The following is a 27,081-nucleotide window of genomic DNA, read 5'->3' on the forward strand; positions in this document are numbered from 1 at the left end:
CAGTAATCTTATTTTTATTTTATTTTGTTGTACTACTGCACTTAATATTGAACTTGTAATTGTTTTGTCTTCATGTGTAACTGCGTCTTGCTGTCCATCCTGCCCAGGTCTCTCTTGTTAAAGACATTTGAATCCAAATATGATCAAATCTTATTATAGTTCTTACAGTTTATATTTCCATCAAGTGTGTGTCAAATAAATTATGTGTTTTTTTAATCTGCAATTAACATGGAATACTTTGAATACTGAATTTGTTCATTTTTTTGTCTCAATTAAACTTCTGATTATAACGTCCTCCACAGCTGAACAATGAAATCTTGCGAAATCCTGGTGATGACTAAGGATGAGAGGATACAGTGGACTCCAGCAGCATTTAAAGCTGATGTTTGAGCATATTTTAGGTTCAAAACAAATGAAAGCTGTTACAACTTCATCTAGAGTCATGAGGTCTGTAAATACTGAGTCAAGTAATCCAGCAATATCACAAGTACCTACAGTATCACAATCTATTGTACCGTTGTATCATATCAACAGATTCTTCTGTGAATCCCGAAGCTCTTCTAGGATCTGGAAGTTTTATTTTAAAAGTCAATTTTCCACGACTGTCTGACTCTCGCACCTCGCCCCTCGACAAGTGAGTGCTGTGACAGCGGCATGTTTAATTAATGAGGGGAGTCTGGAGGGGAATGAAATCTACCCGCACGCCATGAACAAACTGGCCTTATCAGCTGCCGGGACACACGTCAGCACGTCGTCGCCTTTTGTTGGTGTGCCAGTGACGGTACCGGAGACACCTGTCTGGAGAAATTAAAAACTGCCCGTCGATAAAGCTCCGATCGTTCCCCCGATAGCTGCTTATAAGTTTACACACAGTCCGGCGCTGGAGAACAGAGGCTTCGTTATCTGATCGCAGTCAACCTCCCGTCGTGTTCGGTAACTGATGCTGATGGACGGACGGAGACGAGGCCAGAATACCAACAAAGTGTTTACATTGATGGACACTGAGCGAAATCTGATGCTGGAGTAACTGTCCACGTCCTCAGGAAACGTCCGGGACCGCCTGGACATCAGTTACTCAACCTGTCTGCACATGTTCCTTGCTTTATAACTGAGGTGTCCATGGTGCACTGTGGGACTCCGACCTGTGGCTTTAGTTTGTATTTTCGGTTAATGTTCTGGTTTAACAGATTTAGAGTTTGAGTCTTTCGTGCTCAAGCTATAGTTGGAATCCCATTATCACCTCAGACAGTGATTCCAGGATCCGTCCTGGTACCTCTGAGTCATCTCAAGACTCATTTGTGGATCATCACGCGGCAGAGAAGCAGCTGACGGCCACACAGGCACTTGTGTAAACCATCTGTGGGAGAACTCCATCAGTCAGTGCGCCAGGAACTTTCCCTGGTTATTATTCACGCTCATAATTGGCCGACGTGGCCTTAGACCAGGATGATGGATGTGCTCAGCGCGAGGGGTTTGTGAGTAGAAGACGAACACGGATTCAAGTGGAAATGAAAATCAGTTTAAGTCAGAACTGGAACAAAGCTGCCCGTCCAAATACATCCACATCTTTTACATCACTACTGTTGTGGTTCCTGTCTCCTTAGTTTGAACCTTTCCCCAAATTCCAAGATATTTAAAGCATTACAATTAGTAAATATCACATTTTCAACCATTTCAATTTTCAACTCATTGACCTACTTTTTGGGATCAACTTGAAAAACACAGGAAGTTAAGAGGTGGCGTTAAATCGTCCAGTTGACTATTGAACCTCGTAAGATGGAGAGCTGGCCTCAGTGCATCAGCACCGTCACAGAACTACCAGGCAGAGACGTTATTACATGGATTCTGGTGTTGTCTTAGGGCCATAAATAGTTGTGTATAGGGTGTTTAGAGGGGCGATTGTATGTTTTGTGCATACTCCAAAGTGAGTGAGGTGGATTTTAGAAGGTCACGGTTCTTCTGCACAGAAGGAGTAACTTTGAAAATGGTTTTGATTTACAGAACTATTGTGAGTTAAAGACGTTTCAAAGTCCCATTTCTGGCCTCACAAACGAGTCACTCGAGTCGCTTGTTTACTCTAAAGGTTGTCAGAGGTCAGAGGTTAAGTGGTGTCCACTTGATCTGTCTGGACATCGCGAGCCAAAGCTGAGGAGACCCTGAAGGTGAAAGAGTTGGGTGTCGCTCTGGCGCTCATCACAGAGGCGCTGACAAGTCCAGTCCGTCTGGACCTCGCTGTTAGATGACATGTTGGCAGGCGTGTTTGTTGTGAAGGTCAGGGGCTGGTGTAGAGGTGCAAGAGAGCTGCTCCAAGGAACCATTAGGTAACAGTGAATCCAACAGGTGTGACACATCTATCCACACATTCCTGAAAAGTGCTGGTTCTGACCGGTCTGTCTTTGGGACTCACCATCGCTGCCTTCTAACCAAATAAAGACATATTCGACTTAAATTATTTATTTTATTAAAGAAAGCGCAGTTTGAACCTAATATAAATCTATAAAAGCACAGACACAGTACATACCTCTGCCAATGAGCTCATTTTGCTAGCCTTGGAAAACAGCTTTAAATGAATCAAAACACTTCCATCGCTGAAATGCAACAATATAACAGTTTAAATGTTGCTCATGAATTTAAAGCAGATTTTTACTGAAAGTAGATTCACAACCCTATCTTTAATCATGACACACCGTTTGAGTTGTGCTTTCGATGCAGCAGCAGCAATTAATGTTTCCAGGCGCCTGTAGTTGAATCCCTGATGGAGGACAAACACCGGATCAAAATTCAAAACCTCAAATTGACTAGACGTCAACGGAGCACGGATCGAGGACCAGGATTGATCTGCTGAATCACAAAACATCTGTTTGGAAAACAACCTTTCCAGAATGACGCTGTCGTCCTTCCACACAAAGCTGTGGTGAGATGTAGGAAAGTAGCTGCTGTGGACTGACGGCGTTGAAAAGAGACATCAACAGATCCAGACACGGTTCTGCTTTCATGGATTCATGTTGACTGAAAGGAGAGTTGAAGGAAGAAAACGGTCTCTTCGACGCTACTACTTTTGTTGTCAAGTTATAAGTCCCTATTTTGCCCCAACTTATAAATGATTCCAGATCACATTGAAGTGTAGTTTTATTACCTACCGAGTCCCTTTGAGTTTTACTATCAAACCCTCAAGATGTCATTAACAACTTCTTATACGAATGTAATCTGGCATTATTATTATTTTATTGTGATTAAAGAAAACATACAATAGACACCTAAATATATTTATGTTCACTCTCTTTATAAATCATTATATTTTATTATTTATATAATGCAATATGATTAAATGTTTATTCTTTTCAAATTTTTCAAGAATGGTTCCTTTTTCACAGCCTTTTTATTTTTTACGACATACTATTTGTGAAAAACATCATAGCTTTTAAATTCATTGTGTTTACTTATAAAACATGTATCAGTAAAAGTGATGAAGAGTCTTTTTTTTAAAGGGAATATATTCCATATCTGAACACTTTCCCCTATATTTATTCTCACCTGACCGAACAAAATGTATTTTTTAGTCAAAATTAGGACAATTAAGGATATTCATTTAGTTTAGTTTTTATTTATATAAAATATTGTTCTTCATTTCGATCATTTTTTTCTTCAATTTGTAGTTTACCATCCACAACTACATTCGATGACTAAATAAAATGTGTTTTTTAATCGGACGATTATGGATTTTTGGATTAACTTTTGACATGTTTATGCTTTGTGTTTATTATGTTAAACCCCTTAAAAACATGAAAGCACATTTGGTGGAAGTCAGCTCAAAAAGTTGCCAAACAAGGATATTTAGGTTGTGAAAGAAAGACTATTTTCAAAGTACCATGTATGGCTAAACTTGAATTGTATTAGTTCGTCTGACACGTCACCCATTAAAGGTCGTTTCTTTCTTCACGTCAACTTTGCGCGATTCGTTTTCTTCTACTGAAGTAATAATCGAGTACAGAAAAAGAGCTGACGTATGCTACCACCTGCTGGTCATGATAATATTACACTCCAAATGAAAACATTACAATTATATTTAATCATTAAATACGTGAATGTTCAAAAATATCGCCCGTCACTCAAACTCAAAAGAGAAACAAGTGTGAAAAACTGTAACCTGTCATATGTTACACAGCTTTCATTCATTCATTGTGACTGTATTATTTGGGCCATTTTGCCATAATATAATGATAATTCTAACACCAAATTAAAAATCACTTTTTTTATGTCTCTATAACAGACTCTAAATAAAGGAATTATTATACAAAACAAATAATTGTTTGCGTCTGTTTTACTGGACAACAGTGACATCAGCAGATTATTGCCATCTTTTCCCGATTGCCATCATACAGTATCGTTAAAATCTATTTTGTGCTCAGCCCTTTGAGTGAGAAACGGTTATTCCTGGTCATAAGTCTGGAGTGGGACGACGGCAGGTTTTCATTTGGACTCAGACTTGACCAGGCCCTTCTTATTGCCTGCGGCCGGTCTCTCTGGGCCGTCCGACTGACCGCTGCGCAGGTGCTGGAACTCGAAGATGAGCCTCAGCTCTCCCACGTGACAGAGAGGCAGGACATCAGGGATCCACTCGATGACAAACGGCGTATTATCGCTCGAGGTGTCAGAGCTCGGACCTGCAGGAAGAAAGAAAACATAGGAATTCATGTTAAGGAGGTCAAAAATGTCAACTTTATTTTAAGATTACATTCATCAACGGTTTCAGTTTTTACCGTTTCTTTTACTTTAACCTCATAGGTTTAGTTTTTGTTTGCTCTGTATAAAATAATTTTTATTCCTATTTCAAAGTTTAAATAATTTCTCCATAACATTCGTATTTTCTGTTTTAACTTTGTTTTCAATTAATATATATTTTAAATTTGTTAAGTTTTTTCATTTCACTAAGCGAAATCTCACTGAATTGTATTAGTTATTAATCAACTTTATATTCATTTATTTACTACATTTATTTACATTAATATACATGATGTGTCAGCAATACTTCATGTTTAGTGATGACTCACCAACTTTGAGACGAGTGCACAGCTCCATCGGTCTGATGGCGTGAGGTCGATCAGCTCGGTGTCGCTCCGTCTCTGGTGGAGGATCTGGACAACGGAAGCGCGAAAAAGAGCCGTCGCTGTTCTGTATGAAACTCTGGGTGAACTCTAGGGGGAGCTGGAGGACAACATGAGTCAGTTTGTATATATGTGTGACAGTCTCAGCAACAGCTTCTTCTACCTCAGGGGTGTCGAAGATCTGCTTCACCTGCCTCAGACTGCAGATGTGCCACTTGTACCTGCAGGAACCCGGGAGTCTGTCGTCCCCAACCAGTGCTGTGGACCCAGAGATGGAGGTTGAGGGGAGAACAGACCTAATGTGTCGACAGATGGTGAAGAAACCTGTGGTGGAGTTTGGAAGTCTCCTCTTCTTAGAGCCCAGCGACAGGCGATGCTGCAGAGCGCTGAAGAACTCTTGAGGGATGAAGTAGATCAGCGGATCAGGCTTCCCTGTCAGAGGGCAAAAGCCATCAGCTGATCTTGGATATAATAATTGGACCATTGATCAAGATAAGCATCTTGGACCAGATGTTTAGAGACACATCTAGGGCCACGTACCAAAATACCAACAAAAAATGTAGTTGATAAACCTCAAATAATCATATTTAGACATTCTCCAAAGTTGATCACAAACAAACATGCACTGTATGTCAGAATTACCATCGGACTGGTAGTGCATGGTGTGGTGGATCCTCTCTGTGACACCGGCCAGCCACTGATGGAAGCTCATCGTCAGGCTGTGTTCGTCCACTGCATGAAACACACACACTTAATCTGAAAAAGTGTAAAATGGTGGATGTTCTTTGTGTAGCAGATAAAGTCAGTCCAGTGTGAACACGAGGATTAGAGCGGCAGGATTAGACCAACGAGTGATGAAGACACAGACAGATGTCGAAGACGACGGGAAGCTTCAGAGCAGATTTAAAAAGGCAGAGGAGGGGAGTGGGGATGTCTGGGGGGTGGGGGGACACAAGGGTTCTTCAGTGAGCACCTGCAACCTTCAGCTCTGGAGCTACTCTTCTGTGACCAGATGTCCTCGGACCAGAGGCGGACGCTCCCTCCTTCCCCATCTCAGACCCTGAGAATACAGAAGACGTGTCACATGGAAGGGGGTCAGAAGAAGGATTGTAAACATTCAAGAGAACGTTCATTAATAGAAAATGAATTCACCGCCCAGAGAATCCTCCGGTCGAGATCTCTTTGACTTCTGGTGAGGTTGCTGTTGAGCTTTCTGGGCCAAACCAGAGCAGAACAAACGCTGCTGAACATCTGGAACAAAAAAAGAACCACTTGAATCACAATCCATGAATATCAAGGTTCATCTCAGGATAGAGGTGAAAGACACATCCAGTCACAGCCAGTGTTTTAATTATGACCACAATCTCATAAAGAATCAGAGAAGAAAGGATTGATTCATACTATGATACCTATGGTTGTGACCACGGTATCATCTTGGAGAGAGAGCAGTACACAGTGACCCCAGACCCTGACATATAAACTGAGAGAAGAACTACATTATCAGGAAAAATCCCGACCTTTGACCCTCACATCCAGGTTCCTATATGTATGCTGATTAACCAATCGAAGCCAGCTTATGACTTTGTCATGATCCATAGAGGCACGTATGGATCCATATTCAAAGAAACATATGGTACTAAGAGCAGCAAACCAAGGGTTGTATTGTGTCAAACGTGTTTACTTGGTAATGTGACCCCTGAATTGAAGAATGCTTTGATGACCAGCTCTTCTGTGAACCAAGTAGAGCTGTGTCGTTTCATGAGAAGGATAATAAACCATGGACAGTGAAACCAGACTGTGAACTTGAGGTGTTACATAAAAAGTTGTCCCTCAACTTTAATATTCATAGAGCTTGTAGGAAGAAACCAGAGCCCAGAAATGTGTGCAAATTAAAAGGAAGTTTGAATCCTTGGTTTCCCTACCAGCGGATGAGTAGTTGATGAATGTTGCAAACTCTCTTTCCAGAGTGTCGTCGCTCTTCAGCGCGCAGACGCAGGCGTGGAAGTGGATGCAGAGAAGTGGCGTGGTACCATTGACCTGCAGGACTTCAGTGGCATCAGTAGTGCTTCTGTTCGCTGCATGGCAGCTGCACTTGAAGACCTCCTGCTGCTCGCTCTTCCCTCCTTCCGAAAGCCCGTTTAGACCCACGGTCAGATGCAGGAGCCCAAGAGGATGCTGGGAGTCTGCCTGACACTTCACTACAAGCGTGTCCTTCGACACCCGCTGCACCAGAGGCCCAGGAGACTCCGTGGCCAGCCTCCACAGCAGCTCCTTGTCCTCGAACGAGACCTGCAGCTCTTCCAGGACAGAACTCTTCAGAGTCAGGGGGGTGGGATCCACGCGGCACTCGATGGCTTTCTTGATGTGAACGCAGATACTGTCGGCTGCTTGTTTGGAGTTGTCAGCCGCAGATTCGGGCTGACTGGACCTCTGAGCCCTCTTACACGTGGGCATCAGGCAGCGGCCGAGGTTGATGAGGGTTAGAAGCGTCGCTCCGTCGCCGGTGGCGATGGCGGTGTCAGTGGGCACCAGCTGGACGAAGCCCCACTGTGAAACTCCTCGTTCTCTGTGATACACAGAGAACACCTGAACTCCCCTTCCTTCAGCCTCCCCCTCTTTTCTCTCGTCGCTGTCAGTGATGACTTTCACCACCTCCAGAGCGCCCCCTTTCCTGCTCCTGCCGCCCGCGGACGCCACCCTGAGGGAGATCCCACAAGCCTTGTTCTTACAGCTCAGTCCCCGTGTGCCATTGTAAATGCCACACTGAGGACATTTGCGAATACCCCGAAGAGTGGCCCGCCCGAGGTTGGACAGGAAGGCCGGGGTCGCGGGCGAGGACTTCCGGCCATCTCTCTGTTTAACAGCAAGACTAGTGATGTTGCTCTGTGGGCTGGAGTAGGAGACCACGACACTTGGAGGGGAGGACACTGTCACATCTGGTTCCATTTTGTCTCGCCAGCTTCTGTCGAGTTAAACCTGAGGAGACCTCAAGAATGGGAAAAACAAGTGGAAAAAAAGGCAACAACTCATTATTATTATTAGACGTGCAGTCATCGTTATTAATCCTGTTTTAACTCCTAGATCTGGAGAATACTAAACATTGTTCAGATAGACAAAAACAACATAACTATGTTAAAACACATTATTAATATGTATTAATTATTTAGAGATTTATGTTTCTGAACTGCAGTTGAAGGCTCCATATTATTTGAGTAACCACCATTAACCCCCACAACTTCTAGATCTAATGCTTCTTCAGTGATCAATTACTAACTATCACTAACTTCAAATCAAACATGTGATGAGTTTATGGAAGTTTATGGAAGATTTGATGATCATACGATGATCAGAAAACCAAATGCTTTGTGTTTTGTTATTTTTGTTATCAAAGCACAACATTAACTAATTTGTTGAGTTTCTGACGTCAAAGTACCTCGATTAATTAGCCAAGATACAACTAGAACCATAAGTAAGCGTTGTTTCCTGACTCTAGAATAGCGTGAGTCAACATCAGCAGCAGAGGTTCTGCTCATGTCAAGGATCTACCTGATGTCAGCTGCTGCTTTATTTTGGCCTCCAAAACGTCTCGACCGTCGCCATTGCTCCTTACATCTCGCAGCCGCACTGCGCGTGTAACAAACCTTAGGATTGGACAATCGGCATCACATGGTATAAAAAGGGCGGTTAAGAAAGACGCAATGATTCATGGGGATTGTGGTTTTCTTTGATTAAATGACACTTTTATGTGGATTTCGCGTTAGTACTTGGTATTCATTGAATATATAATTTAAGTGTACATTTTTAATAAATAACGAGAATTAATTTAAAGAGTTTACCTACGTGTCATTAAAAGTAGTCGTTCCGATTAAAACGTTCTAATACAAACTATTTATTCAAAATGGTGGCTCAAAGCCTTTACTAATATATATTTAATTTTCTAAGATCGATTCAAACAATAGTTTTATACCGAAATTGTTTGGAAAATGTTTGGATTATTCCATCTATTCAATCAGTTTTACTTAGGTCATCTTCCACACCTGGATAATTTTATAAAATATTGGTGACTTAGAGCTGGAAGTCAGCCGTCAATAAACCTACTAAAAGTTAAATTCACAATAGCACCAATTACAAACAAAAAATATTGAATATGGGCAATTTACAATATAGCCTCGAATATAGGGTAAAAATAAGTGTTTGTTTTTTATGCAGTTTAATTATAACAATATAAATAAATGTTTGTGTGGGAGAGGGCAATTATCAAAAATGTAAAGAACAACTATTAAGATGATAAATACAAATAATTTAAAGTAACAATACAAACATAATTGTGAATGCAGGCCCTCACCACACAAGTTGCTTTCTATGAAAGTTCACAGGATTACTTATCTATTAATATATAACTAAGTCATAGGGAAAAGAAAAGGCAGAATAAGTGAGCGCCAAAAGCTTGCACGATCCGTTTTAAGCATCAGCATTTAATGGAACAAAGCAAAAACACAGAACGCATCAACAGAACTTCTCTGGCCGAAACAAACGTGGAAACATTCTTAGGCACCGCCCACTCTGATGGTTTTGGTTTAAAAAAAAAAAAAAGAAAAAAGAAACTCACAGATAAGGCAACATGATTTCCTTCTTGACTATTAAAACGATGGCGGCCACAGTGCAACAAAAAAGGTTGTTTCTTTCTAAAAACAATCGTTATTTAAGTTTAAAACAGAATAACTTAAACGATGAATAAGTCGTCGATCTGACTGCAGAGTCTCGGCAGCGTCTGGACGTGGAACAGAAGTGGGACTCGGCCGTAGACGACGGTACCCGACAGCGCTCCTTTAGAACGGCATGTCGTCTTTATACAGGTACAATTGAGCAGACTGGTTATTTACATTAAATGGTTTTACAAAAAAGAAAGTGGAATGCAAACATAAAATAGAATCAGTATTTCAAATTTTTGCGAAAAGAACTTTGTGCAATATTTTTCTGCCGGTAAGTAAGATAAGAGTGGCAGTAATCCCTGCGATTTTGTTTGAGTTATTGAAATCTAATTTAAAAAAAAATATTGACAGCCACTTTCTTTTAGATAAGAAAAAAAAAGAATGTACAGCTTCACTGCGACATTTCGGTGTCAGACAGTTCGGAGAAGAAGAAAAAAGGCGAAAGCTCTTTGTACAATGTCAGCATTCTTGAAGTTGCTAACCATGACAAAAGAAAAAAATGACACCGTAGACGTTTCTGTAGCAAAAACAATTAAAATTGGCGAAGTCCATTTTTGTTTACAGGGAAGGTGTGCGTCTTCGGTCCATGCACACGCACACACGTGGTAGCCAGACTGGAAGTTCAGTCTTGACGAGTCAGTGACTTCGTGATGGAGGCCGTTTGGATTTGACTTTCCGTCCGTCTACTCAGTGATTCCGCGTCTACTCAGTGATTCCGACATTTCACAGAACGACTGGCCCCCCTGATAACTGTCTTGGGCTTCACTGCTTTGCAAGTATCGTGGGTGGGGGCGGGGGGGATTGGGGGGTGTCGGGGTACTGAATTTGACCCTTGCGCTTTGGCTGGGAAACAAATATCTCTAGTTGGTTATTAATTTATTAACATGAATCACTCGGGCGGTAGAAAAATACAGAGATGGGTCTGGGAATGCATCAGTGGCGGCAGTTTGGGGAGTGGGTGAGTCTGATGGCGACCAGCTTCTGTGTCAAAAGTATATTTGTTTGTGTGCGTGTATGAGTGTGTGTGTGGTGTGTGTGTGTGTGGACCCGGAGCACTAGATGGCGCTCCGTCCCCACAGCAGAGTGTCGTCCTTATGGCCTCGGAGGATTCGGAGGTGGCTGGGCTGTGTACGGTGGGCGATCAGTGGGTGTGGTAGCCGGCCGTGCCCATCCCGGCTTGGTTGGCAAGAACTGTCCCATTCACTCCCTGACCCGGCTCCACCATCCCGCCGTTGCTCACGGCGCCGACGCCAGTCCAGCCAGCGCCAGCAGGTAGATGACTGTGGACGGACACAAGGTTAGATTTCAGTTCATGCGACAAGAAACAAATAACCATGAGCTTGTTGGATGTTTTTATTATTCCGCGACTCACTTGTATCCCTGCTGGTCCCAGGTCTGCCCGTAGACACCGTAGCCTGGCACCTGCCACCCATTGGGAACATACTGGCCGATCTGCTGTGCGTTGTTGTACCACTGACCCCACTGGGCGTACGGCTGTGCTGCGAAGCTCACCGTGTTCTGCTGAAGAAGATCAACGTCCCACTTCAGTCAACTAGTCGTGTCTGGGCGAGGTCTGGGGGCGAGCTGGGACTGACCTGTGGCATCTGTACCTGCTGTATGGGGCTGACCATGTCCGTCGTCTCCTTGCCCCAGTAGCACTTGACGATAAAACCCTCTACAGACGTGCCGTTGACCGAGACGATGGCGTGAGCTGCTGCCTCGTGGGAGTTGAACCTGTGAGGCCACATGGGGTGTGAGAATCAAGATGGCCACAGTGAACACAGACTCTTAAACCTCAGATCCTTACCTCACAAACGAGTAGCCTTTGTCTGGGAAAACGCGGATCTCCAGTATTTGGCCGAAAGGTGCGAAGGTCTGTCTCATGATTTGCTCTGCAGACATGAACTAACTTTAGTTACTTCAGCTTAAACAACATTAAACCCGGGGGAGGCGTCGACTCACCTGTTAGACCAACGGTAACCCCTCCGCAGTAGACGGTGCAGTTGCTGGGACTGGACTGACCCAACACCTCCTCAAAGGACAACTGCTTTGTGTTTGGTGCTGAAACACAAAAGTAATGCACATGTTATGATGACGACAACCGTACTGTAAGAAACTGTGTGACAGATCATGTGCTGAAGAAGACACTAGTTTTTATTCCTTTTTTTAAAGGATCATAATCACACTCACTACAGCTCAAGCTGAAGACTTGATATGTGGCTCAAAACAGGCGACTGCGTTGACGACAGCGTGTCAAAGAAGACTGTCTGAGGTGAAATGTCTTCATGAACATTAATCTGCACAACCCATTCTTATTCGTTTGATATTACCCAGAAATTGAGAGGAAGGAATCATAAGAGCAGTAACGTGTACTTCATTCATAAAGTTAATACACTTGTTAACAAAGACCTTTGATAAGAGCTTGAATCCTGACGTCAAGTATGACGTATCAAACCTTTAATAACAGGAGTCATTAAAAGTTTGATATTTTAAACAATTGCCACATGAGCAATTATGAACTTGCAAAAAATTATTTTACGTCACCAAAGAAAGGCACAACATGTGTTGTTTAGTAACAGAGAACAAAGAAAGGACACAGAAAAGTGGGTGAAGCCAATTATCAATTACACCTGTCCTGAAAAAACTCTTGCGTGTCTCGGGTAAAAAGTATTAATTTTGTTTTTTGTAGGTAGATCATTTATTTTTTATAAACCACCAATGGTCATTATTGTGGCTGATAAATTTTTCTCCCTCTAATCTCTTTTCCCTAGAAACTTAAATGCACAGGGAACTCAAATGTTTTAGAATTATTGATCATACAAACCTATTAAATAAAAAGTAAAACACTGTATAAAAATATAGCCACCTGTAAATTAAAATAGTTAAGAAATACATAAGTAATGAATGATAATTGAAGTGCAGACAACAATTAACTAATCAAAATCACATTGTTATCTATACTTGTCACTTAAAAATCAATCAATAATATTTGTCAACGTTTTGACCAAATTGCAATTTATCAAAAGCCCATGTGTTTTCCGTGTAAAACAGTTTTTCGCCTTTAGTTAAATATCTATACATTTATTTATAGATAAATACATTTTTATTAATCAAACACAACAGAGCTATCCTGACATCATTGAATGCATCATTCAAGGTGAAAGAGTTTAGCAGTGCAGAGAAAGTTGACATAAAATTCTATCCATCTACTCTTGTGTATGAATATCAATAGCATTTTGTGAATAAATAACAAAAATCTTTGATGGGCCAATTAGCTTGATGTTAAAGTGACAGAAAGAATCCACTGCCTCCACAAAATAAACCGTCCCGGTTTTCAAACACAAAAACAACAATGGACATTAAAACATCTGTCCAGAAGGGCCGATACAAATGCGTTTTTAGTCGCAAAGAAACGACTGTTGCAATGGTGCTATTAGAAGTGCTGGTATTGACTCAAACAGTAGAAATGACGCAATTAGTAGTAAGACTTGAAAATGAGGCAAGAAGCAGAAATGAAACGGGGATAAAAAACAAGAGAACATAAACTGACTTACTTTCACTTGCAGATTTGGGGGCGGGCTTCCTCGTGGCCCAGTTGGTTCTGATCTGCCGGCCGCCGAGCCACTGTCCCCCCATCTGCTGGATGGCGTTCTCAGCATCCTGATCACACAGAGGAAACAGCCGTGAACCAACGACCCTCCAAATCTCAGTGACGCAGGTTCCACATGAGCCGAACGACTCACCCATTTGTTGAAAAACGAGACGAAGCCGTAGCCTTTGGACTTCCCTGTGGCCAGGTCCTTCACCACCCGGCAGTCGCTGTGGATGATCCAAATTCATCAAACTGACTGAACTTTCACTACCAACCCTGAGGATTTAGAGGAGCTCAACTTACGAGATTTTCCCAAACGGAGCAAAGGCTGCTTTGATGTCGTCTGTGGTGATCTCAGGGCTCAGGTCACCCACGAAGACATGGAAGTGACCTGGACAAAGAAAAGAACGTCAATGTCTCTTTAATGCATCTGGTCCAATTGCAAGTGTTTTTCTCCAGAGTGTCTCACAACAAAATATATTGCACAAACTTGCAGTATTCCAAACATATTACTGACAAGGCTTCCAGAACCTCCGTTATTCATAACATGAGAAACCAGACACAAGCCCAAGATCAACTCCCCCTGGACACACATCCATCAACCTTGAGACGGATAACATGGATGAACGAAAACACTGAAGACGGACTTGCTTCAGCTAATCTTTGTTATTGCACTCCTGCAGTGCAACCGCTGCTCCTTCTCACGAGAATAAACGTCTGTTTGAATGCTGACGGCAAAACTGATCACATGTCAAGCTCATATTAAGAAAATTAATTAAACATTTTTTAACATGCATTACTTATGTATACTGGAAGTCACAAACAAAGGAGGCTTAAAACAAAAATTCTGAATTAAACAAATAGAAACTGAATGATGAAGATAAACTCATTGACACAAAAAGAAAAGTGAATGACCCGATAAACTTGGGAAAATAAGTAACAAGTAATATTAAAGGCCTGATGTCATTTCTACAACAACAAAAAAAGGAGTTTCAAACTGGACTTACTGCTCGTGTCCTTCTTCTGACTGGTCGGTGTCGTGGCCCAGTTCACTTTCACCTCCTGTAACAAGGACAAGGAGAGGACACGAGACGGATGAGACATGGAAAATGCTGTAAATGTAGCTTAAGATATGATTAATTGATTGATATCTGTGCTTAATCTATCACTTTGAATATCCTCAGAAGTAACACTTTCATGTCAGAGTCAAGGTTCTGAACCATAAACCAAAAGAACAGTCAGAATGCTGTTGCCTTTTGGCCTAGCGCTCTCTGGTTAAAGATACAAATTATTCCTCTTCACTCCGTTTAGACTGAATGTACATCCATGTGTGGTTGATCCTTGGTTAGCTAGGGGGGTGTTCACATGTCAGCTCATGCATCTTTAGACACCAACAGTGTTTAAAGACTTGAGCTTGTTTGCCGTCTGATGAGGAGGAATCACTCTTCGCAGGAGGAACAGAACAAAATTGAGAACCCGCTCACCATGATTTGGCTTTAATAAGATTGTCCCGCCGCGTGATTTAACCCCGCCCACCCGAGCTGGTTTGCCGGGGGAGATGACTTACTTTTCCCAGGATTTTGCGGCCGTTCATGGCGGCGATTGTGGCAGTGGCATGTCTATGCTCATAGAACTCCACAAAGCAGTACGGGTCGTGTCCTTGTGTCTATAGGGGGTGAGAAACATGACAAAGAGTCAGACACTGTGTTTCAAAGTACTCAAGAAAACGAGAGCAAACTTGACTTGCAAGCACAACGCAATCAACCGTTTAAGGAAAAATAAACATGTTAATTCAACATTCTGACATTTATTACAAGAGCAGTGAGAGTATGAAACGTTTTGTCCAATAACCATTGAAAACTCACTTAAAATACATACAGTGTGTAAGTTTTTGTCTACAAAATATAGTCAAGACAACAACTCTTCCAAAAAGATATACGGAGTGGTGTGCTTGAAATACTTTCAACTAGATGGTTAATAATATATACTATTTCTGTTATGGACGTCTTACTTCAAAAGCAGCTCTCATTACAATAAACCAGAGTGTGCATTGATGGATAATTTGTTAAACCAATCATCTGCACATTAATGCAGTATCACCAGACTTGCGGTCGCATTCATGCACTACAACGGCATTAGTTGAACTTACGTCTACTATCATTTTACAGCTCTTGCATGGTCCAATCTGACCAAACAGCTCCAGGATAAGAGCTTCTGTCACGTCCCGGGACAGATTCCCGACATACCTGCATACACAGAAGAAGTTTGGTCACATATGCTGCATCAATTTTGCAGGACTGAGAGAAGAGAACAGTTTGAAGATTTAATATAGACATTCAAGCAAGCACATTAAAGTCTTGAACACATTTTTCTAAATCAATATTCATTTTAATTCAAGTTGATATGAAGAGACAAAGTATTGCAAAAGAAAGTAGAAGACAAAAAGTTGATCTGCAACAAATCTAATCTTACATTTACTCTTAAAGAATGAGGAAGATCCTCTGAAAAAAACAAAAAAATAGAACCAGGTCTTTTTTTCATAGTGTCGGGCATGCATGTTTTAAAAAAATATACTGTTGATGAATTTTTTCAACAGTCTATAGAGCCGTCAACACATCCCAAGGATAACAGTGAACAAATAAATACAGCATGTGTACGCTTGGACTGCAAAGTTGAACTGGTTTCATTTGTGTTAGTTTAGTCTGACAGTCTTGGATTTGTCATTTGTGTTAGATAAGCATATTAAAAATATATTTATATAAATTAACAACTGACTTAACATTTTATAAGAAAAGAAACCATGGATCCAGGAAAATTACACTTGGTCTAAAAGGAAATATTTTTGCAGGTTTAAATGCAATTTCAAATATGTTTAATAAAAACTTTACTGTATATATAATTGTGTCTAGTTTGTAATAATACTAAAATTACTTCTTTAAAATTCTTGTACATGGGCAACTAACCTTTTCAGAATCAAGTTTCATGACGTATTGCAAAACTTCTATAAATGGAACTGTGTATTAAGGCTTTGGTGCTCGAGTTGAATAGCATTGGACGTGAAAGTGTTGGGTTGATAAAACAACAATCCCAAGCAAATATGAGTGTTTTATATCAGTATTAAATTAACCTAGTGGGAAATAAATCAATGGCATCAAAAAACAAAGCTGTGCTGGTTTCTCACAGAACGCCATCAAGACAAAGCTAACAGTGGCCTGGCCTCAACGCTAGCTTTAAATAGCAACAAGCTAATCTTAGTCAGTGAAGCATCTGATTCTAACATTAAGACATGTTTCTATGTGTGTTTGATATAAGCTTTACCACTGTGAGCTATATGGTAAATATTCATCACACTAGAGATCATCTCTTTATTCTACCCATTAACGATGCTATGCTAAATGCTAATAACATTTAAACGATTGTATCCTGTGAAGCCAGAACCATTCAAGACGATGGACGGTGCGTGTACATCGTTGGTTAACATGTGTTATTTCAAAGTAGTTTTAGAAACTCAAGCTTGACATAAACACGCATCCATAGTTGTGTATTTTTCTCGAATTAGCTCCCCAGTGGACTCATCATTGGCTGCTACGACTGACGAAAATGACCGAGACCTGGATCGGAATAAGGAGCATATAAGATGTATTTTGTGATCTAAAGCAGGTTTATTCGGAGCCTCAACAACACGCTGGGGTGATAATCGCTGGATGTTTGCAGACGCTTGTTTGGATCCACGGCATGTTACGTGACCAACACAAGCGGTCAGCTAGCGGTGCAGGAGACCCTCGCATACTTACAGGGTTTTGGGCTGGTCATCGTCCATTCTGTCCAATTTGCTGACCGAGAACGAGTCGCAGGCCTGGGAGCTAATCCACGACTGTCGCGGGCAGCTGCCGGAGACACCGATCAGCGATGTTGCTGCGCAGTATGAAGTGATTTGCCGCCGCTGCTAGCTCCGCCGTGAACAATGGGTGGCCGATCCAAGATGGCGGAAGTACCGGGGACTAGCAGCGGTGGCGCATGCGCAGGAGCTCCCACAGCGACACGGAAACATCGTTCTGGCTGGAAGCGCGTTTGTTTTGACATAATGCCACGTTAATGGAAGGTGGTTCATTTTTTCATCAAAAACTTCAAATGCCTTCCACATACTAGTCCATACAATAAAATTAAACATTTTGACGATGAAAAATATTGTGAAATACATTATTCTGGGGGTCTTTAACATAATTCAATTCAATTTTATTAAATGTGTCTTATCATAACAAAGTTATCTGAAGACACTATACAGTTGAATTAAGACTATAGTTGATTAAGGAAAAACAGATTCCAGCAATTCATAAGAAATAGAAATAAGACAATATGATAAACGGATGAGGTGTGCGATTTATCATATTTACTTCCAATTACATTGACACTCCAAGTGCTCATAAATGATCATTATAAGGAAACAGGTGAGTCAAAAGACTATACTATACAAGTGAATGTAATGACCAGCTTTGTTTTGACTAAAAATATAATCATAAGAGACGTATGATGAGTAATTCAGGACATATTAGAGCAGAATACAGTTGAGGTTACTCCCAAAATCTGTCAGGATTATCTACAGAAAATCAGGTTTCCGTGCAAATTTTTTTTTTTTAAAAAAAGAGGTAATTGTTGACTTAATTATTGCCAACATAATTATTAAGAGATACAAACAACTTAAATCCTCTGAAAAAAACAGATTTATTTTTACAAAATAACAGAATTTGAAGAAAACAGCCTTTGAGGTTTTATGGTTCCCGCCAGTGCACTCTGTTGTAGTCACGACAACAGATATGTGCAACCAGGCTCCCTTTTTATTCGTGTAAAGGTTTATAAATGTTGCACCTTCAATTAATACCAACAGGAGGAAACACTTGTTTGTGCTGGCCACTGCAAAAATACTCTCCATATAAATAAAGCAACACATTCCTCCTGGGATGAGACGCTCTGGTGGAGTCTGGAGGTGACCGAAGCTCAGCTCCAAACAGTCCATAGTTCAAAACCTGCAGTAACGTAGCAGAGAATTGTTTGCTCATAACTTGGGGCCGGTCATCTGGGGCAGATGTGCCGGTCTGTAAGCAGCTTCTCCATCATGTTAAGTTTTCGTTTGTTTTTGGGCATGGGTTTGTCGTAGAGGCCGTTTTTCAGTAGGTGTTCTTTGCTGTGATGGACCTGAGCTCCGTGTTGTAGCTGGAAGGAGCACAGCGCCTTTAGGGGGCGCAGCATTACCTGATGACAAAGAGAAATTCAGTTTGGAAAGTCAATTTTGTTCTATTTAAACAAAAAGGTTTATGCAGTGCATGAACGCAATGACAGTAAAGATAGATACAAACTCAGAGCTCCAGTGATGAGTTCACGGAGAGGGAGTAAGATAAAGAGTTAAAATACAATTTATAACAAAGAAAGAAAAGGGAAAAAGCATGAGGAAACATTTAATTTAAAGAAAATCATTGTCATTGTAAACATTTCTGCCATGTGGCTTTTGGACACACTGGGGACTGGAATGGCCACCCATATACAAAAATGATTTGAGGCCAAGATTAATTTTTGTAATGACTTTAAAAATTATTTGTTTGTCTGTAAACAGTAAACATGCAGGGAGCAGATCCTGGTGTTGACCTCAACTCACCTCGTGGATGCTCTCATCACGCTCCAGGATTGACAAGGCGACAGCAGCACATTCCAGCGTGGACAGACAGATGTTGGAGGGCTGAGTTCGGATCACGTACTGGCTGCAGAGAGTTCGGTTCAGCTGGACCTGGAAAAGCATAATGTTGTTCATGTATAAGAACAAAAAAAGTTGTTTTTGCCTTCAACATCTGTCTACATACTTGTTTGGGAATGTGGAAGAGACTGTTTTTGAAAAACAGCTTTTTGGCCTGTCTCCATGTTCCGTCCAATATTACGACGTTGTGAGCGACTTTGCCTACTTCTTCGGACTTCACCAACTCGTCAAGATTCTCAGACTTGGGTCCCGGATACAAGATCAGAGTCTGGCTGTCTCTGCACACGGCCGCCAACTCAGGATTCCTGGAGGACAAAAAATTCAGTTAAGAATCAAAATTCCAAAACACAGATCTTATGCTGCACATATTTAAACATTCAAGAGGTTCAGCTGAAACACAGTCCAGCTTTTGAACCAATTGGATAACCATGACTTGGATGAATCAGAACCTTCAAAGACATATTTAACATATTAGAGGAAGACCAAAGAGAAGGTTTCTGGATGTAGTGAATGAGGACATGAAGTTGGTTTGTGTGAGAGAGATGGATACAGAGAACAGGATTAGATGGAGGAAGTTGATTCGCTGTGGCTACCCCTGAAGAGAGCAGCCCAAAGGAAAAGAGTAAGAAGATTCAGCGTGTTGTGACCACACACCCACAGGCACACATTTGTGTGCGTGTATGTATGTATGTGTGTGTGTGTGTGTGTGTGTTTTCTGTTAGACAAAAATGGCACACATTTGCTGTAAACAAACAGAGGGTTATTAGAAAAATTCAACAGCAAAATGTTAATCAATGACATTCTGAAAAAAACAGCCAAAAGATAAGTTGAACTGGCCCCTAGAGTTAAATGATCAACATAAGCTTACTTTGTCTCGTTGAACTGCCTCCCGACGATGACCTCACACTTCCCCGGAGGCAAGCAAGCAGCAAGAAGTGGAACAGTCCGAAGAACCCGACTCTCCTGAATCAGCAAAGAAAAGTCTGTGATGTCATCAGCCTCTCAAAAATTAGTCAGAGAATTGAGTCATGCCAAATTCATCACCGTGTCGATGAGCAACAACTGAGACTCTCGAATGAGCAAGATTCTCCAGCAGGAGGGGCTAATGATAAGTTTAAATGTTCAATGTTTGTTATTAATTACTGATTCTGTGAGTGTGATGAAAGCCAACCAATAATAAATCTGTGCTGAAATATGAGGCAATATAGTTCGAGCCAGTTTAACTGTACACAAGTGTTACAGTGCAGAAGACCTGTGACCATGACCTAGTGTACAAACCTACTCAACATGTGTCACTCTGACTTAGTGAATGTGCAAATAAATGCTGGCCTGTATATCAATCAAGTAAAGGAATGGATGATAGACATCTGTTTATTTTATTTTTTTTAGAACTCCATAACAACAATACATAATACTTTGGTGATGTATAAAGAACATAGTGTTCACATAAAACACATATATTCACAAATATTGGCAAATTGTCATTGCAGCCCACTCCACGGACATTTGACAACACAGAATAAATGTCATGCATGTCATGTGTGTGATATTCGTTAGTCCCCTGTGTGGATCTGGAAAAGTATTCATGTAAATACAATGGCTATTAGCATTTGACTGTAAGCACTTCAAGGGTCACAGGTCTGTTTATCAGATCAGAGAAAGGGTATACAAAATGTGTCAAATGTTAATAGGGAGGCAGAAGGACAGTACATATCAGGGACTCACCTCTGCTGGATGCTGCACTATGTAGAGCTTGGTGGACACTTCCAGCGGTTGAGATGGGAGGTAAGGGCACAGACACACCTTTTCGGGGCGCCTACATGCAAGCAGACACCAATTTCGTTTGTTTATCAGTGAGTAAATGCTTATAAAATGTTGCTTCGCAGGCAGAAAAAACATTCATGTTCACAATAAATTATTTGTTTTCGGTTGTTACGCTTTTCGTCTTCATATGTTAATGTCAGTTCATGAGAATATAGGTGTTCTTTGCCCAAATAAAAAACAAACTTGCTTAAAAAAAATAGCACATCAATGATATTTCACTGCATGTCTTTAACTCAAACCCTCTTCGGTTACTGTGTCTTATCAACTGCCTGAATACAAATAACATTTCATCATCAGACAAATAAAACGTTGCACAATATGGTCCGGGACAGTAATATAAATCACTTAATATTTATAGAAGTCGAAATTATCTAAAAGGACATTAATGTTTCAATTTATAAACCGGTAATACTTCAACACAACCAAGGCTTAATCAGCTAAATCACTTCCAACGGCCATGCGTTATTAACTCATTAATTTAATACCAAATTAATTCCTAATAATTTCATCTTCTTGTTGTATTTGTCTCAAATACTGAGGTCCGGGTTGTCTCTGGTCCCCCTAGCATTAGCATCATTAGCATCAACTCACCGGCACCGTAAACACATCGGTCTTCTTTCATCAGCCTCGCACGGAAGCTCGGCTAAGTCCACGAAAGGGTCCAAAAAACCATCTTCTGTTGACAAATCGTCGGAGGAGTCTTGTTGTGAATCTAAAGTTATAGAGGAGCAGAGACTCTCCACACTTTCCATTGCTGGGGTTGTGTGTGAGAGAGAGTAAAGTCGCTTCCGGTGGGCGGAGACTAATAATGACCAAATAAAGACGTTTGTCGGTACCCAATCTGCACCTGGTACCAACTACGCACGCGCGCAAATATCTCATACGGGAGTACGGTGGCCGGGTGACCGAGTTAAAGGGCAACTAATGTGGGTCTTTCAAACAAGTTGACCCTCATCTTTACCTGCTCAGGAGCTTCATCAATTGCAGAGTTTCTAATACGAACATGGGCAGAATTTCCTCAAGTCTAGAATTCCTCACAGTTGAACTGGAAGGATTTGGGGAAAATGTGATAAAACATATATGTTAAATATATATTTTATCCAAAAAATATATATATATTTTTAGGGCACATTAATTGTTTTGTAAACTTTATATTTTTTATTTAGACATTTTTACTAAATCTGTAATAAAAAAAATCCAAAAAGAGATGTCTTGCTAATTTTACATAAGGTTGTACAGTTCACACAGTACAGTGTCGGGTTAGCCAGTGAGGCTTATTTTTAGATGGAGATCTGCCCAGTATAGGCATCTTACTGCTGAGTGACACACTTGCATCCCATAAAAATGAAGATTTCACAACATCAGCTTTATTTTAAAAATCCAAACTTTGCTGTGCTAGTGTTCAATGTATTAAAATGCATTACTATTTACAGGAACATTTTGTTCAAATACATTCTAACTTAACATCTGTCAAGGCAAAGAAGCAAAATCATGTAAAAGCTCAGAACTGTTACCATTGCAAGATTTTCTTGTGCTAAACAAAACTCTGAACGATTTTCCTGTAACCGTAGAGAGAAAAAACCATAACATGCTAAAGAAGAACAAAGAGTGATTCAAGATATATGTTTTGGTGGACTTTCCTGCAATGATTGAACTCAGGTTCTCCAAATACACTCCTATTCCTGTATTGTTGAGATTTAATTTTCCAACTAGTACTGTTTTGGCTGAAAGTCAACTTTAGGTTTTTCCCTCATTGATGTTGTTTGAACTCGTTATACGATGTATGCCTTTGGGAAGTAAATATTAGGAATATATTTTGTGATGAGAAGAAAAACAAACGTTCATGTGAACATCAAGTTGGGCAATGGTTACTGGTATGTGTTCTAGTTCTAGACAACCCTCCTGAGGAGAAGTATTTGTTTCCTGGGGTCTATTTTATGGGTGAGGTAAGGATGGAGATGGATAGTACAGAGTAGAGTGTTTCTGTATTTAAAGCTTGAATAAAGAGCTGAGTCAGGAAAAAATCAGAAGAAATATACATTCTCTGATGATTTCTACTCTGTGTGGTCAGCAGTTTTACAGTGACTCAAGAACAAGTTCACCCAAGAGAGACCCGGAGTAGAACCAATGCTTACTAATGAGACAGCCATCCTGGACATCCTTTCTAGTGGCGACCTCAGACAGGGTCTGTTTTGCTATTTAACTAGCAGCACTAGTTGGTGTCTGCTCTGATCACAAATAAGGCTTTATCTCTGTTTTTGACTTATACAAATTTTCCCACAAGAATAAAACTTTGTGAGCAGCTGAGTAGCAAGCAAGCAAATCAATCTAATTTCATATCGGAACAGTATGTTAAAGTATAATGCAGTTTCCTTTGTCCTTAACCTGCGCTGTTGGTGAAGCAGTCAAAGCTTCTTTCGGTTCCTCCTGATGTGTCCTTTCTTCCTTTACTTCATGATCAGGGTGTTGACTTTCTGCTTCTCTTTCCTGTCCGTTTTCCACAGTTTCCATGTGAAGAGACTCAGTCAAATTTGATATATTTGAGGGGCCTTGCACTGTTTCGTCTTCCTCACCTTCATCAGCGGTCTCTGCTGGTGAAGCCTTCTCTTTCTCTTCCTCCTTTTGCTCCTTTAAACCTGCTTCTTGGTTTTCCAGCATGTCCACTGGAGTTAGGGGTGTCAGGTCAAGACAAGCTTTAGGTGCGGAGGGCGTCTTCTTTCTGGGTGGTGCAACCGGTGTGAAGGTTTCAGCCATTTCCGTTTTCATTCCTTGATCTGTTCTACCAACGTGTTGTTCCTCGGAGTCCATAAGATAGTCATCACTATCCCAGTCGTCTGAGAACATCTCTAAATCCGATATGGCGATGGGTTCAACAGGTGTTTGAACTTCAGGCTGTATGGAGACTTTTTTGCTGGATGACGCTTTTCTCTTCGTAACTTTAGGTTTTGTTGTTTCCTCCTCGAGAGTTTGTGGGAAGGGATCTATATCGCAAGGAGAAGAATTACCACTGGACCTGAAGAAGTCTGTTATTTCCTCCTCTGAGTTCAGAATCTCATCTTTGTCAGGTTTGGATAAAAAACTGCCAAATTCAAACAAGTCCTGGGTCAGTACCCGAGGGTCTTCACCAGGACACTGTTCTTTAGATGAGGATTCTATCTCAACCACAGGGGTCTCATCAATGAGGGCGTACTTCTCCAAGTAACCCCTTGCTTCTCGGTCTGAATGTCTGCTGTGGAAGGATTTATCAGAACTAATGCTTTTTGTATCTTCTTCTTGTATTCGATTGCCGAGTGCCTCTTCGTAGAGGTCAGTGTACAGAAACGCCATTGCTTTGGGCTCTTCGAGCAAGATGGGGTCAATTATTTTGGGTGGTCCTCCAGGTAGAAAAATAGGAGTTAGTATGTCCTCTTGGCTTCCAAACAACGTCGACCCGCTTGGTTTTAACGGCAGGCGAACTAGCTTTGCTGTGTCTTCTTTGTCCTGAGGAGTCTGACAGGTGAAGTCTTCGGTACCTCCGTAAAAGCCTTCGTCAAGATGTTCAGTATGGATTCCCTCTAGACTGACAGTATCTGATTGATCATGATCAACGACTGTTGGGGGTAACTGAACCGGCCTCTCCTGGTTGTCCACATTCCTCTCGTCCTCTGGGTCTCCCTCTCCATGTGATGAGACAGCAGGACCTCCTGGTGCCTGAGCATCAACCAGTGCGAACGCTTCAAAGTAATCCTCATTTCTGGCTGAGCCAAGAGGTCGTGCCACTGGAGCTCCTGGTGGGTCCATGATATTTGGAATAACAAGTTGACTTACATGTCCACCAGCTACTGCTCCTGACTCTCCCAAGACATCAGTCACCAAGTCGCTGCTCAAGTCAATTGAGTTTCCTCTAGTTTTTGGAGTTTCTTCTAGATAAGACAAATTGTCCGCTAGTTCTCTGCTCTCCTCTTCGTCCACAGTTGCAATCTTTGGTGGAACAATTATGTTCAGTATTTCAGAGCCTTCGGAGACCAAACTAAACAACATTTGATCTTTGTCTACTAGCTGCACAGCTGGCTCTTCTTCATCTCCCTCAAGGTCCTGTTTCACATTCGGCTGGGAGACTTCCACTAACTCTGGTCTTCCAGGGATGTTGTCAGAACTATCCATGAGTAACCGTCTTTGTTTGTGCACTTTGTTTTTCTGGGCATTTTCTTTGTCTCTTTTCCGCCGCATCATCAGCTCTTCATCCATGACGAAGATGATCTTGCCTGCAGGGTGAGGGCCAGCGGTGGCGTGGTGAACTACAGGACTAGGGTCTGTTGTTGCTTCTGTAGACCACGGCGTGGCGCAGCGACTTGGACTCGTCTCCCAAGCTATACCGCTGTCTTCACCTTGCATTGTCACCATGGAGAAGGACGGGTCCATCATCAGACACTGCATCTTGGGCTGGACATTGTCATCACATACGACTTCTCTTAAACTGTAGGACATAGAAACAAAATCAAAATAAACCAGCTGTAGAGCAAACTCTTCTATATACCTGTATACACTCCATCGCTTCTTCTAAACTACATGTTCAGTTGTTGCCACAAAGACAATTGTTGGTCTTTCATTCATGTGTATCACAAATTGTGTAGCATACCTGTCCATGCCTGTAACCACAATAGAATTTGCTTGTTTGAGAGTACATACACATCCTGATACCCTTTTGAAAAAGATTGAAGCCTTGTCCATACAAAGACAATGTATTAGTTTAACCTGTTATTTCCCAAAACATGTTCAGGAAACTCTGTGACAAGTGTCCATATGAAATGAATCATATTAAATATCTTTTGAGCAAGGAGTGATGGGTTGTTCTGGTCTGCATTTTGGATTGTCGATCTACAGACATGTTTCCAGCTGAAGTTAATCATATGAAGGTGGTTTGACTCCTTCAAAAATACTATATTACGGCTCTAGAGTAAGGAGCTGATCCCTACATCAGTCCTATGAGTTGGGTTCTTCTGCCTGCCACCTTGGTCACCCCCCAAATAAGTTTTTTCTACCAAAGAACTCTACACTCTAAAGAAAGCCTATAACAATGGTTTCAATGAAGTTCACAGGAACCATACATTTATGTAACCTTTGGATAATAACCCTTTCAATTCATTGATACACATATGGCAGGTTACTTAATGAAACAAGACCCGTACCTTTTTCTGAGGTCTTCCACCTCATCAATGGTCTCCAGATTTTCTTGGTCGTCCTCTGCAGTCAACACCAGCATCTCGGCGTCCATTTCAGAACGTGACAAATCCCCCTTCAGAGTATCCATAGTTAAGAAATATGAATTTGTTCCAGTGTGTCGCTTCCAGTCGGCGCCTCCGTGTTTATCACATTCTGAGCGGACCACTTTTCATGCTCAGCTCTATCTGGAAATAGAAGACGAGTCTTCCTGAGTTTCACCTGAAGCATGCAGGACATGCAGGGGCCAAAGTGCCAGCTCTCCAACTGACACCCGTCTTTGCTCACACTTTGCTCGTCTCATGACTTGGATCGATGTGTTTGGGAGCAAATGAGAAGTCTGCAGCAAATAGTGCACACCTCAGCGTTATTTTCAACTTCAGTCTAAATATACTTAGTAGAGGCTGCAGGAGTCCAATGTCAGCACAGAAACAGAAAAGACTAGATGGCAATGCAACACAGAATTATCTTTTAACGTAAAATAAAAATATAAATAAACATACATGGTTTGTGAAATAATGTTTTTTGTTGTTGTTGTGGATTTTCCCTGTGGCTGGTCATCAACTTAGTAGTGACTCAAGAACAAGGTCACAACTACTGTGTAAGAGTTTTTCTCTTTGTCTGGAGGCTCTCAGTCATCTGAGAGAGACTCAGAGTAGAACTTCTCCAAAAGACAACAGCTGACAAGGATTGGTCATCAAACACCTTCTGTAGAGCTGGATGGGATATCTATCTTGGATTGACCTCAGAGTGTATAGAGGAAGTCCATGATTGGACTTGACAAGACAGTATATATGAAAAACACCAAAAAAATAAATATTTAATGAATTTGTTTTAATGTTTATATCAGTTAAATTATTTCTGAATAAAAAAACATCAATTTGTTTCTATTCGGTTGTTTTT

At 41.2% G+C, this 27,081-nt stretch overlaps 4 protein-coding genes across 5 annotated transcripts; all 4 read right to left on the bottom strand.

Moving 5' to 3' along the window:
- Positions 1-3,617: 3,617 nt before the first annotated feature.
- Positions 3,618-8,736, bottom strand: c5h2orf42 (chromosome 5 C2orf42 homolog). The gene is made up of 9 exons (XM_087791916.1): positions 8,652-8,736; positions 7,028-8,091; positions 6,258-6,356; positions 6,079-6,165; positions 5,748-5,837; positions 5,430-5,537; positions 5,269-5,363; positions 5,052-5,205; positions 3,618-4,664 (listed from the first exon to the last, which is right to left on the bottom strand). The coding sequence occupies exons 2-9, from the start codon at positions 8,049-8,051 to the stop codon at positions 4,471-4,473; spliced, it is 1,851 nt and encodes a 616-aa protein (XP_087648042.1). The 5' UTR covers positions 8,052-8,091; positions 8,652-8,736; the 3' UTR covers positions 3,618-4,470.
- An 828-nt stretch (positions 8,737-9,564) lies between these two features.
- Positions 9,565-17,402, bottom strand: tia1 (TIA1 cytotoxic granule-associated RNA binding protein). 2 transcript variants are annotated; one of them, XM_087791918.1, is made up of 12 exons: positions 17,204-17,402; positions 15,559-15,655; positions 14,977-15,075; positions 14,417-14,471; positions 13,713-13,800; positions 13,561-13,636; positions 13,372-13,477; positions 11,780-11,878; positions 11,625-11,709; positions 11,413-11,551; positions 11,190-11,335; positions 9,565-11,097 (listed from the first exon to the last, which is right to left on the bottom strand). In XM_087791918.1, the coding sequence occupies exons 1-12, from the start codon at positions 17,227-17,229 to the stop codon at positions 10,959-10,961; spliced, it is 1,155 nt and encodes a 384-aa protein (XP_087648044.1). In that variant the 5' UTR covers positions 17,230-17,402; the 3' UTR covers positions 9,565-10,958. The 2 variants fall into 2 exon arrangements, with proteins under 2 accessions (XP_087648044.1, XP_087648043.1); XM_087791917.1 differs by having other exon boundaries at positions 11,190-11,338.
- Positions 17,403-18,116: 714 nt separating this feature from the next.
- Positions 18,117-21,749, bottom strand: dtwd2 (DTW motif tRNA-uridine aminocarboxypropyltransferase 2). The gene is made up of 6 exons (XM_087792636.1): positions 21,571-21,749; positions 20,881-20,971; positions 20,024-20,118; positions 19,262-19,460; positions 19,060-19,188; positions 18,117-18,659 (listed from the first exon to the last, which is right to left on the bottom strand). Exons 1-6 carry the CDS (start codon positions 21,729-21,731, stop codon positions 18,480-18,482), a joined length of 855 nt encoding a protein of 284 aa, XP_087648762.1. The 5' UTR covers positions 21,732-21,749; the 3' UTR covers positions 18,117-18,479.
- Positions 21,750-23,331: 1,582 nt separating this feature from the next.
- Positions 23,332-26,269, bottom strand: LOC148080286 (uncharacterized). The gene is made up of 2 exons (XM_087792393.1): positions 26,148-26,269; positions 23,332-25,435 (listed from the first exon to the last, which is right to left on the bottom strand). The coding sequence occupies exons 1-2, from the start codon at positions 26,267-26,269 to the stop codon at positions 23,332-23,334; spliced, it is 2,226 nt and encodes a 741-aa protein (XP_087648519.1).
- Positions 26,270-27,081: the final 812 nt, after the last annotated feature.

Source organism: Callionymus lyra, chromosome 5 (genome assembly GCF_982586985.1).
Source record: "Callionymus lyra chromosome 5, fCalLyr1.hap1.1, whole genome shotgun sequence".
NCBI lineage: Eukaryota > Metazoa > Chordata > Actinopteri > Syngnathiformes > Callionymidae > Callionymus > Callionymus lyra.

Bases quoted from the DNA above. Each gene is read 5' to 3' on its own strand.
- c5h2orf42 (XM_087791916.1), bottom strand. From the start codon at position 8,051: ATGGAACCAGATGTGACAGTGTCCTCCCCTCCAAGTGTCGTGGTCTCC. The intron at 6,357-7,027 runs GTAGGGAAACCA...TTTTTGTTCCAG, and splicing joins CATCAACTACTCATCCGCTG to ATGTTCAGCAGCGTTTGTTC. The intron at 5,206-5,268 runs GTAGAAGAAGCT...GTTGTCCTCCAG, and splicing joins AGATCTTCGACACCCCTGAG to CTCCCCCTAGAGTTCACCCA.
- dtwd2 (XM_087792636.1), bottom strand. From the start codon at position 21,731: ATGGAAAGTGTGGAGAGTCTCTGCTCCTCTATAACTTTAGATTCACAA. The intron at 20,972-21,570 runs GTGAGTTGATGC...GCTTGCATGTAG, and splicing joins CCGATGTGTTTACGGTGCCG to GCGCCCCGAAAAGGTGTGTC. The intron at 20,119-20,880 runs GTGAGTCCCTGA...TTGCTGATTCAG, and splicing joins TAGTGCAGCATCCAGCAGAG to GAGAGTCGGGTTCTTCGGAC.
- LOC148080286 (XM_087792393.1), bottom strand. From the start codon at position 26,269: ATGGATACTCTGAAGGGGGATTTGTCACGTTCTGAAATGGACGCCGAG. The intron at 25,436-26,147 runs GTACGGGTCTTG...TATGTCCTACAG, and splicing joins GTGGAAGACCTCAGAAAAAG to TTTAAGAGAAGTCGTATGTG.
- tia1 (XM_087791917.1), bottom strand. From the start codon at position 17,229: ATGGACGATGACCAGCCCAAAACCCT. The intron at 11,879-13,371 runs GTAAGTCAGTTT...TTTGTGTTTCAG, and splicing joins CCCCAAATCTGCAAGTGAAA to CACCAAACACAAAGCAGTTG. The intron at 11,339-11,412 runs GTCAGTCCCAGC...GATCTTCTTCAG, and splicing joins AGCAGGTACAGATGCCACAG to CAGAACACGGTGAGCTTCGC.